The sequence below is a fragment of the Sturnira hondurensis genome, unplaced genomic scaffold (assembly GCF_014824575.4).
Source record: "Sturnira hondurensis isolate 20B ecotype Veracruz unplaced genomic scaffold, ASM1482457v3 Scaffold0019835, whole genome shotgun sequence".
Classification (NCBI taxonomy): domain Eukaryota; kingdom Metazoa; phylum Chordata; class Mammalia; order Chiroptera; family Phyllostomidae; genus Sturnira; species Sturnira hondurensis.
The window spans coordinates 360538-375920 of NW_028092466.1; the positions used below are offsets into that span (position 1 = coordinate 360538).

Below are 15383 nucleotides of genomic sequence, written 5' to 3' on the forward strand. Positions count from 1 at the left end.
CAATTCCAACCTTGAACAGAATGGAGAAACTGGGGCCCAAGGAAATTGCTTGCCTTGCCTAGGATCACACAGGTAGGGCTAGCAGCCTAGTTGCTCTGACAACCTGACTTCTTTCAAGGTGTGTGCCCAAGATATGAACAACCAGTAGATGCAGGCACTGGTCAGTCATTGCACACAGCAGTCGTTTACAACCTTGACTGAATGCCAGCCTCCATTCTTCCCACTACTTCCTGTTTTTCCTACCACATACCAGCTCCTCACCACCAGGATTTGTTAAGCTCTTTGGACTTAGCACAGAAGTAGACTCGTTCAGCAAAAGCCTACATTTTTTCCTTAGGCTTTCTGATCTCCTGCAACAATCTCAGTCAGGAGCCACACACATTCACTTTTCATTACAAGTGATGAGGTTGATCAGAGATTACAGAATTGCACTGAATATTTTTCTGTGTAAGTCTGAACAAGTGGATGAGTCATGTGAGCCATAGTTCTAATACTCTGACAGGTGTCCACTTTTAAGCTATAGGCAATGAAATATTCTTCCAAATTTTGGCCAGAATAAAAAACTTGGTTTCAGACCAAACTGGCAGTTGGGGCTGTATGTGTGTTTATGTGTGGATCTGTGCTTCATTCAGTCCTTAAGATCATGCTAAATTTGAGCAGTTTTCCAAAGGGCTTGCTGGACATTAAGCCAAGTCCTTCATAGTCCAGACTATGTTATCCTCTCTTGGGGACACTGCTTGGGAAGGTGCTAAGCATGCTCTGTCTAATCTCACTGCTTCATTCCAACATTAACAATATTATCCAAAGGAGCATGCCGAATAGTCCCAGATGACTGCCATGTGCCAAGTATATGGGACAAGCCCCTCCCACTACTTTGAGCAGATTAGGAGGCTTCCCTTCACATAGGAAAAAATAAATAAATGTGTTGACTGAATATCACATTTTCTATTGATCTAACAACAGTTTCTCTTGGCTACTTCTACTCTTACTATGGGCTTCTGGCCCCTCTCCTTTCCTCCTTTTGTCCTCACTCAGTGACTCCAAGAAATCATCTGGAGACATGTGCAATTCTATTGTGATGTTCGTGCATTTTCTTTGATTTGAGTCTAACCCCATCTTTAGTAAGGAGGCTTGCCTTTTCCTGCAATTGATCACAGTTGCAATTTGTGTTGATGGAGTTCTAAAAGTAACTCCCATTTCCCTGGGCAACCAGATCCTACACATCTGCTAAAGTCCAGTGGACCCTAGTGGGTCTGTACAAGCTGAACAGATAGATCTTCACCTGTGTCCCACACACTAGTGTTCATCTCAGTTGATATTATATACTAGTGTGGTTTGATCACTTATAGTCTGGAAAAGGAAGTGTTAGTGAGGCCTGATTAAGTGGTTAAGAAGAATAACACATCCTTTTCTTTAAGAAGGAACCCCTAAGGGCACAGTATGTCTCTTGAGATATCGCTTACATTTCAAACTCAAATGGTTTTAATTGGGCTTAAGACTTGGGAGGAATTTATCTGGTTCTCTTGTCCCTGAGGTTCTTCGATTCTTTTTAGCAGTTTATTAGTTGTTCTAAGAAACATTGCATTTCCTGTATCTTAGCTTGTCGAGCTATAATTCATCACTTCTTGGTGTTAACAACTCCACTGTGAAATGACTCATATAGTCCAGTTCTCTGATGCCAGGAGCCCAAAGGTCTTCTGGAACCTTCTAAAAAACACAGGGTGGAGAAGCTATGTCCATTTAGCAAGAACTTGGGAAGAAAGCCAAAGAGGCCAACACACTGCATTTTACTACATGCTGTTCTCTTCAGGGGTCAAAGGGATGTTATATGGGGCACTGACTGGAGGTCACTCTGTGGAAAACTACCCCGCCAGGTCTTGCCACAGACATTGGCATTTTCTGTGATTCTGGAGAGTGTGGGTTTAGCTACCTCCCCTGAGGGCCAGTGCCAGCCATGAGGCAGACACCCAAGTTCACCTTTTGGAAAACACATAAAGGGACCTCTTCTGCTGCCAGCCCTGAGAGTATCGAAGGGCAAAATTTTGTCTTTAAGGGACATTAACATTTAACATTGAAAAGGCATTTGAATTTCTAAATTAAAAAAATAAGTCAATTGTGATTTCAAATTAAAATATGGTTGTCAGTCCAGTCAGTCCCACACCTAACACATTCCCCCTGGAGGGAGACTAATCACGTCTTCCAAGGGAACTCACATTCTCACCTCAGAGTTTAGTTCCTGGGCCTGGCCATTTCAGTGCCTGCAGCTCCAGCTAACTTGGGTCAGCTGTGTGTACAAACACTTGCTTTCTTAGAGTGCAGGAAAAGATCCCCAGGTGAGAACAGGACTCCTGCAGCACTGCTCTGCACTCTAACCTCACATCTTCATCTGGATCCCAGAAAAAAGAGGAATAGATCACAGGGCACTGTAATCAAGTAAGGAGAGGGGCCAGCACAGGGCGGGGGCCTGGTGTCAGTGGCGGCTCTGATGGCAGAGGAGGGCTGTGCCTGAAGCAGAGCTCACCTCTTCTCACAGGTGGCTTGCTCCCCCAGGCTTGGAGGGAGAAAACCCCAAGGCGCGGAGGGCTCCTTTGGTCTTTCTGATCAGGGCCAAGAAGGAGAATCAAAGTGCCAGTGTCCTGGGACAGGAGCTAGAGCATGGTGCTCAAAGTGTGGCTCCCAGACCAGCATCTTCAGCATCACCTGGGCACCTGTCAAAAATGCCAGTTCTTGGTTCCCACCCCAGATCTACAGAATCCAAAACTTCCAAGCTGTGGGACCCCGGGTCTGTGTTCTAACAAGCCCTCCGGCTGACTCTGAGGCACAAGTCTGAGAGCTGCTCAGAGTTTATAAGGCCCATGGGTCCTAATGTAGGGTCCTTGGGAGTTCAAAATGGAAGTAATGATTTCTAGGAATGATTTTCAGTATTTCAAAAGCTTGAAGAAAAGGGGTATGTTTGCCCAGAGGGGAAAAAAGGCTGCTTAGGCAAAATGAACTATCACTTTCCAATATCGCTGCCTGGATTCATCGCAACATGGTTTAGTAGTGGTTGTCCTCATGAGAAAGCACTGGTCAGTAAGTTTATGTGCCATTCATTAGTCAAAGACAGACATGTGGGTTAATAATTCATGGACGTAGGGTCCTTTGGGAGGAAGACAAAACTAACTCAAACATTAGATCTACGGCAGTGATAGGTATAATTAAAGAAGTCTTGGATGACTAACATTTGGGAACCATTCATCTGGGCTCTGTCCTGGTTTTGCCGCCTATTTTTGGTATAGCCTTGAACAACTCTGATAGTCTCATGTTCTCAGTTTCCCACTTATAAAATGGGTCTAGTAATGCTTGTCCTCTCTTTGCCTCACTTTCAAAGACAAATTGGATCATGAATATTTTTATTTCAAGTAAATGACTCAGCTGTGATAATGATTTGTAAATTGTTCTCTTTTTTAGGTTGACAATAAATAACCAATTCAGTACCAACTAATAATCTTAGGGGTCTTCTCAATGTAACTTTGTAATACTGAAGACCTGGCTTGGGGCCTGGCAGAAATGAAAATTTTGGAATTTCTCAGAAGAAGGGCACAAAGGAAAATTCATAGCATGCTTATAATTACTGGCTTACTAGTGTTGAAGGAACAAGAAACCATAAAATTGAAGGAAAAAAGAGGAAAAGAAGGAATTTAGGATTGTTGACCTATAACAGGTTTGTCGTGAAAATCTGGGATGTGCCTCTTCCTATCTCTGAAATTGAGATGTTAGAAAGAAGGGAGGAGGCGGACAGGTTAATCCCTTGTGCCGTGTTCTACTCAAACAGCCAGCAGTGTGTTCTAGGGTGCTGTAGGGGTAAGCCAAGTCAAATGAATGCGCTGAGGAAAGGAAGGAGGCTTTGCCCAGTCCACTTCTCAAAGCTATCATGAAGCTGCCTGTGGTGTGGGAACAGGAATTGCTCCCATCACTCTTCTTGCTATGCAGGAGGAAAATCACAGAATTCAGGGATTTACCAAGGCTTTGCAGAAAGTATGTGGCTGCTGTGGCTTGGATTAGTCTGCAAAACAAATAAAGGCAGCACCATTCATAGACAGCTCATTGAATCTTTAAATTCACGTACATCGATCAGATCATGGAACCAGGCCACCCAGACATTTCATCCTGGCCAGTGGCGACCTTCTAGGAGTTTCTGCAGAGGAGTCCCAGCCTCTCTGGGCCCCGGGTCCTCCAAAATCCATTTTAGTCCTCTAAGCTCATTTTCTGTGTACCAGGATGAGAAACTAAATGTTCTCTCCCTCTCCCCTGGATTCATATAGATTAGCCCCACTTACCCAGCAGTGGAAAGAGAGAAAGAAAATGTAATTTATTTCCTTCAGTCCTTTCAGATACCCTCTTCCACATGGTCATGTCAATATTGTTAATGGGGACAATTATGTAGGGGTAATTCGGGTCCCTTCTGGGCTGTAAGCACGTTGAAACAGAATTTATGTCTCACTCTTCTGTGCTCTATGGGGCCTTCCTCACAACAGATGGTCTTACTGAATTGCTCTCTGATCACTGACTGCATCTAATCCATATAACTGGTCATCCTTCTGCACTAAGGCTTCTGAAGTTGTTGGAATGAAATTGTATCATTTAAAATTCTACCCAGGAGACGAATGCCCAAGGAAAAAATTGTGGGTGAGGTAATTTTTGTGAGAAATGATGAACAGATCCAAGGTCTACAAGGGGGAAGAGGCTGGCTCTGTCCTGTATCCCTTAGAAAGCAGAGAACCTTGCTGCCCTCTTGCAGCCTGGAGCCTGGAAGGAAGGCACAGGGAAGCCATTCCCCGTGGATTCGAGTTGATGGTAGCAAAGTAGGAAAGTTAAAATCTCCATTTTGAGAGTCAGAGATAAGATTTTGGATATAAGTCCAAACAATAAATTCTTTAAGTATTTCTAAGTTAACTTCATGATTATTTCACTGAGATATTAAGACTTTTGTGAAAATTTGAATTTCACAACTGATATTATAAGTGTAAAAGTGATTTTCAGCTCCGGCTTAGGTCCATGTTCCTGGCTGGAGAACCCCTTTTCCACTGTTTAAAGTTATTCTAGGGGTTCTGGCCTCAGAACCCTGCCTATCTTGAGTAAAAGTCAAGGAATAATGCCTTTAAATCCACTCAAAGCACCAGAAGGGGAAAATTCTAAACCTATAATGCACAAAAGTAAGAAATAAATCAAAGCTTAATGAAGTGATTGAGGGGGATCATACAAGAGAATTTACCCTGGTGGCTGAGGACTCTGTTACTCATTGGCAAACTCAAAACCTACAGGATGCACAGCTAAGGATGGGGAAGACATCAAATTAAATCCATTTGGACTAGTTTCATTAGTCAACTGAAAATTACGAATACTTTAGTCCACTGGAGTTGGGGGAGGGGAGGGACCTTAACAGTTTAACCATTGCTTTGGCATGCAATTGAATTAAGATCTGCCACATAGGTAAGTCAGTGGAATTTTCCATTCTATTTTGGTCACACTGAGGTATAGATTATGATGTAGAACCTAAAGCCATTTAAAAAACGTTGGTTTATTCTTGTCTATATATAGTGTGTGTGCGTGTGCGTGTGTGTGTGTGTGTATAAAATCTTGAGCCATAAAATGCCACAAAATGCTTTATGGTAGTAAAGTAAAGTAAGTAAACTTAAGTAAGCCCTTTAAAAGTTCAAGTGATTCATTTCAAATATTTGAGAAAAAAAGTGCTGTGTAGAGAGCAGAACCTGTAAAGACACAGGTTCTGGCCTCAGCTCTCCCACTGTGCACAATAAGAAGGGTGCATTTTTTCAGTGGACAGGCCCAGTTCTGCCCGATGATACTGGTGTGTCTGTTGACCAGCTAAAAGCAGTAGTGCTATACAATAATAACATAAGAACAATTAACAGTTCATTTGGTTATCAACTTTCACTTTTGGCAATTTGTGATGTTTTCACTTTTGGGTGAAGATTGCAAATATTAAAAAATTTATTGATAAAGTGGAACATTTATTAATAATTTTTTGTGCGCACAGTTAAATTGTCGCCATTCTAATTTGCAAAGATTAGAACCGAATTGTTCTAATCTAATTGTTCCGGGCTTCAGAACATTTGAAATATCTCTTGGGTCTCCTCAATCTCAGTTTTACGAACATGAAAGACAATGCCTGGGGGTGTGGACTAGGTCAGGGGCTTTCAAATACTGTTCTGAAGAGAACCGGCTCTCTGGGGAAGACAACTGCAGGCATCTAGAAGGGATGGGGGTGCTGAGTAAGTGGGGTGGAGGCCCCCACCCTCTTTCAGGCAGCACATGTGTACACAATATATCTGTAACAATTCAAAATATTGAAAATCACAGAATTAGATGATCTCTAAAGATTATCAGCTTTTCTTCCATCCATCTATTCCCTTCCTTCTACCTTATCTCTTTTGTTGTGTTTCAAAAATTCAAATAAAAGAATGAAGAAATAAGAAGCCCTCTTGTGAACATAACAAGTTCCACCTGGACTCATATGTGCATTTCTCGTCACCCTTTCTCCTAGAATCTTGTGTTTCCCTGAAGGGCTATCTTACTCACTCTAGTGCCTATAGAGCCTGGCATCCTGTCCTGCAGAGAGTCATGCTTGAAATGGATTGAATTCAATTAAGTTGAAAAGCCCTGAACTGTTAGATCCTCATTCCTTTTTCCTCTGAGGGCTGCCACAGGTACCCTTAGGGCCTGAGTAAATAAGCTGGCTACCCTGCCCTGCCCAGCCCTGCCCAGCCCTGAGTTACTTTGCCTATTCATCTCTGATTGGTTTGAAGAGGCCAGCCCTCTTCTCCCCAACCCCACCTCTTGACAGGTGGAGATTCCTCTGTGTCCAGCTTCCTGAGAAGAGCTCAGTAGTCAAGGCTTCTCCAGGCTGGGCCTGTGGCGTGTGCCTACGGTGGCTGGGACATATTCCTAGAGAATCTACACCCTAGGAAAGCCTGCTTGAGAAGAGGTGGCTGGAGACTATAGAAAACTGATGTTTAATTAACTTTTATAATTTTGCTGAACTCAAAAGAAAAAACCATTTCCTCACTCATAGGACTTTTTCCAGTAATTATTTTAATGATACAGTGGACTATGCATAAAAAATTTCTGTCAAGCAGTATTTTGTTAATTTGCACACTACCTGATTCTAAAAGTCCTGGGGAACAAAATATTCTATCCCCATTGAACCCTACTATACAAACGGACACTTGGTTTTCCCAACTGACATAGAGGTGTTATTTTAAAATGTAGCATGGGGTTAATTCATATCTTATTAGGTATTTTTACCAATTTCCAGAGATTTAATCTTATTAACATCAATGCCCCCCCCAAAATACCAGTTTATTCTCATCCAAATGCCAGCTGTGAGACCCAGACTCAGAGAATTTAAGAGGGGAACTCTTGAATTCCCCCCTTATTCCCTGAGTTTGTAAGACCCAGACTCAGAGAATCTATGGGGGGAACTCCAAGTTGGCTGTGAACAGCTGGAGCTGATTTGCAGGTCCTGGTCTGTCTCCATTTGCCTTTCCAGAATCAAAACAAAGAAAACCAGTGAGGGGGTAGATTATTGTCATACTATTCAAATCTGTGGCTCATCATCTATTTAAGGGCACATAGTATAGACTGTGGTCTGCTGAAAGGATCCTAGTGGATCTACGTTTGTCTGCAATCTTAGTGAATAAATCCTGCCACTGATGTAGGATTCCTGAAAAACTGGCCTTGTCAGTACTGAGTGAAGTTGGATGGAATTTGTGCGACCTGAAACCTGCAGACCCCTGTCTCTCCTCCATCCTGAGCACATGCTCAGGCAGTCTGACCACCACGAATGGGCCACACATAGGAGAGAGTTCCTGTGCTTTCCCATCATAGTTGTACATGTTGTTTAAGCAGCTTTGAAATGGCAGGATAAGCTGGTTATTTTGTTGTGTGTTTAGCAAACTTCTAAAAAAGTCGTTCCGCTATAAGCTCACTTGCTGTTTTCTGTCTGTAGGGTTTAGCCATTAACACAAAGCTGCTTTTGAAATACAAAGGAAAAGGCCTGAAAAATTCTTAGTTGTGTGTTGGCTCTGAATTACAGAATTATACTTACAAATTTTAGACCTAAAATCATAGGACTCTGATATTACTAACTGTAGGACATTTTTTTCAAGAACATATTTCCACTTATTTCATACCAAACTCTAAAATACTAATTATAACAGGGACCCGGATTTCTGCAAGAGTCATTATGAATCTTAAATTTTGTTGGAGAAAGTTAGAAACTATGACCTAAACAAGCTTAAACTGTGACTTCATTCATCCAGAACACTCTTTTTGCTGTTTCTATTTTTTTTAAAAAAGTTAGCCTTAATTGCTAAATTGGTACAAATTTCAAATACATCTAAAAGATTTGATAATCTTTATTGTCTGATTCACATTATGGCCAGTAATTCAACATTATACTGCTTATGCTAGAATTATATTGCTACTCAGTAATCCAGAAAGGAAGCACTTGACAATATTCAATTAATTGTGGATACAAATATCCCAAATAGAAGTAAAACCGAGGAGGTGGGAAAAGGTGATGTGATTAATGCTTCTGGAAAGAAGAGTGATTATATCCTATTTTAGAAGCAAGAAAAGGGTGAGGGATGCCCATAGTGAATTGTGCTTACCCTGAAACCAAACCTACCACAATGTGGAATTTTAGGGAATCATCCCCTTGTGGGTGGGTAGCATTTGGGCCAAAGTGTCCAAAATCTGAGATTTTCTGATGACACAGATTCTGTGAAGATCCATGGGCTTAGACTAAATGACCTCTGAGGTGCTTTCCAGTTCCCAAAACCCACAGTCCCACTGTAGTAAATCAATAAATAGGATATGCAGCTACTCACATGGTATGATGCCTTGGTTGGCCAGTTGTTCCTGGGTCCTTCTCTGTTGAAGTCGTAACTGCAAAACTTAGAAAAAGAAGTGTTAGTTTGTGAGTTAGGCCAAATGTGATCATAACCACTTATATTTACATCATGATTTTTTGCCTAGCTCTTCTCATTTTATCTCCAGAGCAGTTGTGAAAGTTTGTGCATCTTTATCTCTGTTATAGATACAGAGAAAGAAGGAAGAGAGCAGCTGAGAGGGTTGCAGGGCTTTTCAGGAAGTTGGCAACAACCTAGAAAGAGGACCCATGTCTCCTCTTTGAAGTGAATGTTATTTTCACAGCACCATGCTCCCTCTGTCTCTGCTATGCCACTTGGAAAATAAATACCATCAAGTTCTTCTGGGAGTTGTCCTGTAATTTCAAGAGGGAGGACAGAGTAAAGGAAGCATAGGCTTTGGAGTCTCACATGGTTTTACATTCCATCCCTAGGGTTCACAGGTGCGAAACCCTAGGTAAGACCTTTCTGACTTTTGAGTTTCTCATTTGCAAGTGAGAACAGTGCCTGCCTATAGTGTTGCCATGAAGTTTGAAAAGACAACCTATGCAGGTTGCTTAGCAGAGTGCTCGGAACAAAGTCAGTCATCAATGAATGGTATTATTGAGACTCTGGAATCCATTTATAAATTCAAAGAAGAGCTACTGGAATCATGCTTTGCTTAGAGAAAATAAAACATTGTAAATTTTCCAAACTATAGTCTATTTTATAAATATTTATGTTACTATCCATAGCACAAATAGATTGTATCATATACATATATACATAAAGGTAGCATATATATAATGAGTGTATTGTGTATATATATGAGTGTATTGTTTGAGATTTCTCTTTTTTCTCACCCCTCTATCCCAAACACATTCTGTCTTCCAATATCTATCTTCTTTCTTACAGATATTCCATTTTCTCAGGGAGATTCTGGGTATAAGTTGCTCAGAATAAGAATAGAGAGAGCAGACTTTTGCCTACACTGGAAAAGAAGGAGATTTTTCAGGGGCTCAAAACTATAATCTATGAGGCATAAAAGGAATGTGGGATTGAATTTAAAAACTTCCTCCAAAGGCATACATAGGTAAGTAATTGAAAGCTGTGCCAAGAATCTTTTTTGCCCAGGAACAGAAGGGAGCCTAAGGCTCAGTCTACCAGGGTTGTTGGTTTGGGTATCAAAGCAGGAGGTCAGCCTCTACCATGTCCTCCTCACAGTGAACTATGGGCATCGAACTGTCTCTCTGCAGGTGAAAGAACAAATATGGCATCTTGGGGGACCACAGAATTGTTCAGATTGTTAGCAATACCCAAGAGAGTTAAGAATCCTTCACTGTCTGAAACCAACTACTAGATATCCTGTACCTCTCTGCTAATCCCTAGAATCAGATCAAAACACAAGTGTCAGCAACACATCTTTTCCATGTAGGCTGGGCTCACCTGTGCATCACTCAGTCTAATAGAAACTTATGAGGGCACACTGGGAGGGTACCATCGGGAATAACCTAGCCCGGGAGGCATGTCAGTACCACAAAGGAAGGACTCCAAACTTAACCATGAAAGAATACATACTCAAGGTTACAGTGTGAGTAAATGCAGCAGCCCTTTCTTGAAGACAGGCAAAATAATATTCATTAATTAAAACTAAACTAAACCACTTCACACATGTTAGGATAGCTACTATATGTGTACAAAAAGCAACAAGTGTTAGAGAGGCTGTGGAGAAATTGAAACCCATGTGCACTATTAGTGGAAATATAGAAAGGTATAGCCATTGTGAAAAACAGTATGGCAAACCTCAAAAAAAATTAAAAATAGAACTACCACATAATCCAGAACTCCCACTTCTGAGTATATATCCAAAAGAAGTGGAAGCAGAGACTTGTACATCTGTGTTCCTTATTCGCAATAACCAAAAGGTGCAAGTGACCCAAGGGTCTGTCTGTCAGCAGATGACTGGCTAAGCAAAATATGGTGTATATAGAGGTGGGCAAGAGTAGATTTACAGTAGTCAATGAATTAATGATATGAGAATAAACTGCTTTGTGTACTCACAACTGTAAACCTACTTTTGCCCACTCTGTATCTACCACAGAATATCAGCCTTAAAAAATAAGGAAATTCTGACACATGCTACAGCATAGGTAAAACTTGAAGGACATCATGCTAAGTGAAATAAACCTGTTGTGAAACGACAAATCCTATATGAACCCACTTACATGGGGTACCTAGAGTAGTCAGATTCCTAGGGACAGAAAGGAGAGTGGTGGTTGCCAAGGAGTGAGGGATGGGATTGGGGGTGGGATGAGGGGTATTTTCTCATTGATGCTGAGTTTCAGTTTTGCAAGATGGAAAGCGCTCTGAAGATGGGTGGTGGTGGTTGTCACACAAGGTGAATGCTTTTAATGCCACTATGTTGTATATTTTAAAAATGACTCAGATGGCAAACTACTCAGCAGAAGCTATAACCCCTAAATCAAACACTTGTAATTATGTAATGAACATTCGTGAATGCAGATGTAAAAAAAAAAAACATTATTTTAGAAGATATTTGCTAGTATCTTCATAAAGTATGATGAATTTCATGGTATCTTTCAATTTAAGACAGACTTAGGGTTAGCCTAATGTTAGAGAGTAGAATTGAGTTGAAGTTAAAATTCAGGTTAGTTCTGGACATGAGAATATTTATAGACAGATAAGCTTTTAGGTGGTGTTAGTCCTAGGTTGAAGTTTTAAGCCAGACCTAGAATTAACTAATGTGATAGAATTTTAGTGTTTTTGCTTATTGTAACACTAGAATCGCAGTTATACTTGGCTTTTTAACTTAGTTAATATTATGGTCAGAAGGAGAAGTAGTTCTTGTACAACTACTGTTTGGCTCTAATGTGTGATTTCAGTCTTGTAGTAAAGCTTAGTTTGCAGTAGAGTGAGTGGGAGTGTTGAAATTTGTGTTTGGTTTGCAGTTAGAATGGGTTTAGCATTAAGTTTTAAACCAGCGTATACACTGTGTTCTTCAGTGAGTGCGAGTGAAGGATGACCGTTTTTAAAGGAGCTGCCACACCCAAAGCTATGTTTGTTACCATGTTAAAACTGTAATGGCAGTAACTATAGTATTTTGAAACAGAACAAGCCTTTTGCCTACTGTATTCATATTTAGTTAGAAACATATTCTAAATAAAAAGTTTTAGAAATTTTTAAAAAGGTTAAGATGGTAAATTTTAATTTATGTGTTTTCTAAAATTTTTAAAAATAAAAAACAAAGATCAAAGTAAATCTTAGTTCATTAGAATAAACAAATTCAAATGGATAACTGAACATCAGAAGTAACAGTTAAAAACGAACCAGTAAGCCAGAGGACTGAGCTGCACACTGTTCCCTCCGAGTGTAACACAGAGCAGTAAAGTGGGGAGAAAGCAGATCAGTGTGTATTCAAGGTGGAAACACTGTGAAATGTAGAAAAGCTTCCAGAAAAAAATACTATAGCCAAACTAGAGATAACTATTATTAATACGGGCTGTGTGTCCTTGAGGCCCTTTTTTCTATGTTTATATGGGATCATATTATGCTTTCTTTCATTAGCTGCTTTCTACCATTAATAATATATCACAGCTATATTCCCATGTTATTTAATACCATTCAAAAGATACTATTTTAGTAGCTACATAGTATCTTGTTTTTTAGTTATTCTTTAAGTTATTAAACCAAATGCCCATTATTGGATTTTTAGTTTGTTTCCAATATTTCACTATGAAAAAACAGCAGTGGGCAGTCTTGGTAGTTAATTCCAGCCCATGCCCTCAACATTACTATAGGTTGACTTCCTCGAAGAGGAATTTTCCCTCCCATTCGAAGTGTCGGATTTGAAGGGTTGTGGTCAGAAGGCTTCTGGAGGTTGTTCAGATTCTCTTCTTGCTAGCGAGAGGCCGGCTCGCCCGCTGCCCTTGGCCCCACCACTTTTCTTGCCTGGAAGCTGCTGTGCTTCTCTCCAGGGAAGCTGGTGGCTTGGCAGCCAGTGCAGTTCTCCGTGCCTGAAGAGAATGGCCAGAGAGCCAGGTCCAGGAGAATCTTCACAGTGTGGTCTGTCCCTGGGTGGCCTCCTCTCCAGGTCTGGCAAAGCTCCAATGCCAGAGGTGGGGCAGGAATGACCCTGTGTCTTTCTGTGGCTACTCCCTCCTGCACATGGGAGGGGCCCTACACGCCTGGAAGCAGCTTGTGCTTGGTGAAGCAGCCTTTGCCTCTGGGCACAGCTGTCCTCAGTGAGTGCCTGGCCTCCTTCCCTGACCGTCTTTTTGGGCTTTGCTGAACAGCACCTGTCTCCCTGTGTTCACCTTGCCATTTGTGGCCCCAGACCTGCTGGCAACCTTCACTGACCCACTGTGACTAAAAAAAAAAAAAAAAAAAACCTGAGGGGAGGGTTGCATTTTGGCCCCTGCCTTCCCCTACTCTCAGTTCTAGCCACCTATACATGCCAAGTACTTGTGGGGTTTCCACTTCACGTCCTTTGAGGCCATATGGTCATCTCTGGGTGGTGAAGGAAAGTGAGTTCTTGGTACCTTTTCCACTTCATCCCAGTATGTTCCTTTATGATTCTGACACTCAGCTGTCAGTCTCCATTAGTTTCCAGAACCAAAGTTTTTTTTCAAATCTATTTTTGCATTCCTTTGTCAGAATTGTGAGTCATTCGTCTGCACTGAAGTCACTTCTTTACTCAGAAGTTCTAGACTCTTGAGTCTGATTTCCTCATCTGCCTGGCTATACTTGTTCAGTGCTACATTATTTCAATTACTCTAGACCCATGATAGATTTATCTGTCTGGTAGAGATAATCTTATATTACCCATTTTTTATAAATGCTGCTTCACTACTCTGGTCTGCCACCCTCTCCTCCCCACCCCCAAATAAATTTCAGGACCAGAGAAGCAAATTCCACCCACCCCCCAAGCACTACCTCCCCAAAGAAGAGGGAATATGTTGCTTCAATATTTTATAATCATAAGCGTAAACTCCATTAAGTCAGAGAAGCAGCCACCTACTTAATGATTATTAAAGAATATAAAAAACTGCTGGATCCACTATAGTGAAGGACCAGAAATAGAGACCCCATATGTAGCTGGAGCTGGGGCTGGGTACCCAGCTCAAGAATCGGAGTTAGACTGTCTCTGCACACCATTGGTTACAGACAGAAAGTTCCACTTGCTTGTGCCCAGGAGAGGAAGAAGCAGGAGCAAGGGTGCAGGTATCTTGAGAGTTTCAGGTTGAAGAACAGGGAGATATTGGGATTGATGGACATTGTCACATTTCTCATCACACAGACAGCCCCTCTGCTACATGCCAGAGGTGGTGGGCAGCACTTACTTAATGAAGAAGGGAGGCAGCTTGATGAAGGAAGGGTGTTGGGAATGGAAAACATACACTCAACTTTGACTCCACTGCACTGTGTGACCTGAGGCAAGTTGTCTCCATGTCTGTGAGCCCTGGCCTGCTCATCTGTGTATAGTCACAATATTAACACTAGCCATATATCACAATTACAGTTTCACAGAATTATTGGGATGGAGTTAATGAGTTAATCATTCCCTAAACCAGGAGAGTCAAACTGGGGGCCACATCAGCCTCATGGTTGCCTTCAAAGGGCCGAATGTAATTTTAGGACTGTATAAGTGTAACTATTCCTTAAATAGAGGCAAGGAGCTCTGTGCTACTGCTGGGTAGAAACAAGGTGCTGGGCTGGATAAAACAAGGCAGAGGGACAGATTCAACCTGTAGGCCTGGCGTCTGACACCTGTGCCCTAAATTATACAAAGCTACCTTTCTGTTTTACATCGACAATGGATGCTTCAAGAGAATGCCCATCCATTTGGTTTTGGTAATAGAATCCAAAGAAAAAAAGGAAGTTTAAGTTGCAGCGGGAGCGGCAATGTATAACTTACAAAACGTCAGCCATGCCCAGGGCTTCCTGTCTCTGAGGGGAGGTGGTGCAATTTGGGAAAGAGGAGTTTGTAGGAAGAGGGCACTGAGCACATGGGCTGCCCGAGCTTGTCAAGGCAGGAGACAAGAGGAGTGAACAGAGAAACTGAGGCATTCACTCATGATCACTTCTTTCATCTTCCTGTTCACTTCTTTTATTTCTCCTTCCTGCCTCTCTGGCATTGACAGGATGAAAAGTGCTGTCTCAGGTTAGAAGTTTGTATACAAATCATCTCATTGAAACCTCCCACATATCCCACAAAGAGTGTGAATTATTTTGTGTCACAGCTCATAAGGCCCAGAGGGTGTAAATAGCTCATCCAAAGCCACAGAGTTAGAAGTGAGGGAAGCATATTTTAAACCCATGACTTTGGACTCTAAAGTTTTGCCTCATGGGTACAAATTCCAAATGGAACTATTTGAATGATAAAAGAGTAACTTTTGCCATGTCATACCCTGTGTTTGAAAGGAACACATTGCGGGGCAGGGGGCGGTCCTTTCA

At 41.6% G+C, this 15383-nt stretch overlaps 1 protein-coding gene across 2 annotated transcripts in view; it reads right to left on the reverse strand.

The window, feature by feature from the left end:
* Window positions 1-15383, reverse strand: part of MYOCD (myocardin) — an 89101-nt gene that overhangs the window by 44770 nt on the left and 28948 nt on the right. Inside the window, exons 2-3 of one of the 2 annotated variants that reach the window (XM_037028255.1) lie at window positions 8892-8957; window positions 4002-4045 (exon numbers count right to left, since the gene is read on the reverse strand). Coding sequence is in view for 1 of the 2 variants with exons in the window: in XM_037028254.1 (XP_036884149.1) it covers window positions 8892-8957 (66 nt within the window). In the remaining variant the exon portion in view is untranslated. The remainder of the gene's footprint in view (window positions 1-4001; window positions 4046-8891; window positions 8958-15383) is intronic. The other variant, XM_037028254.1, reaches the window with a different exon arrangement.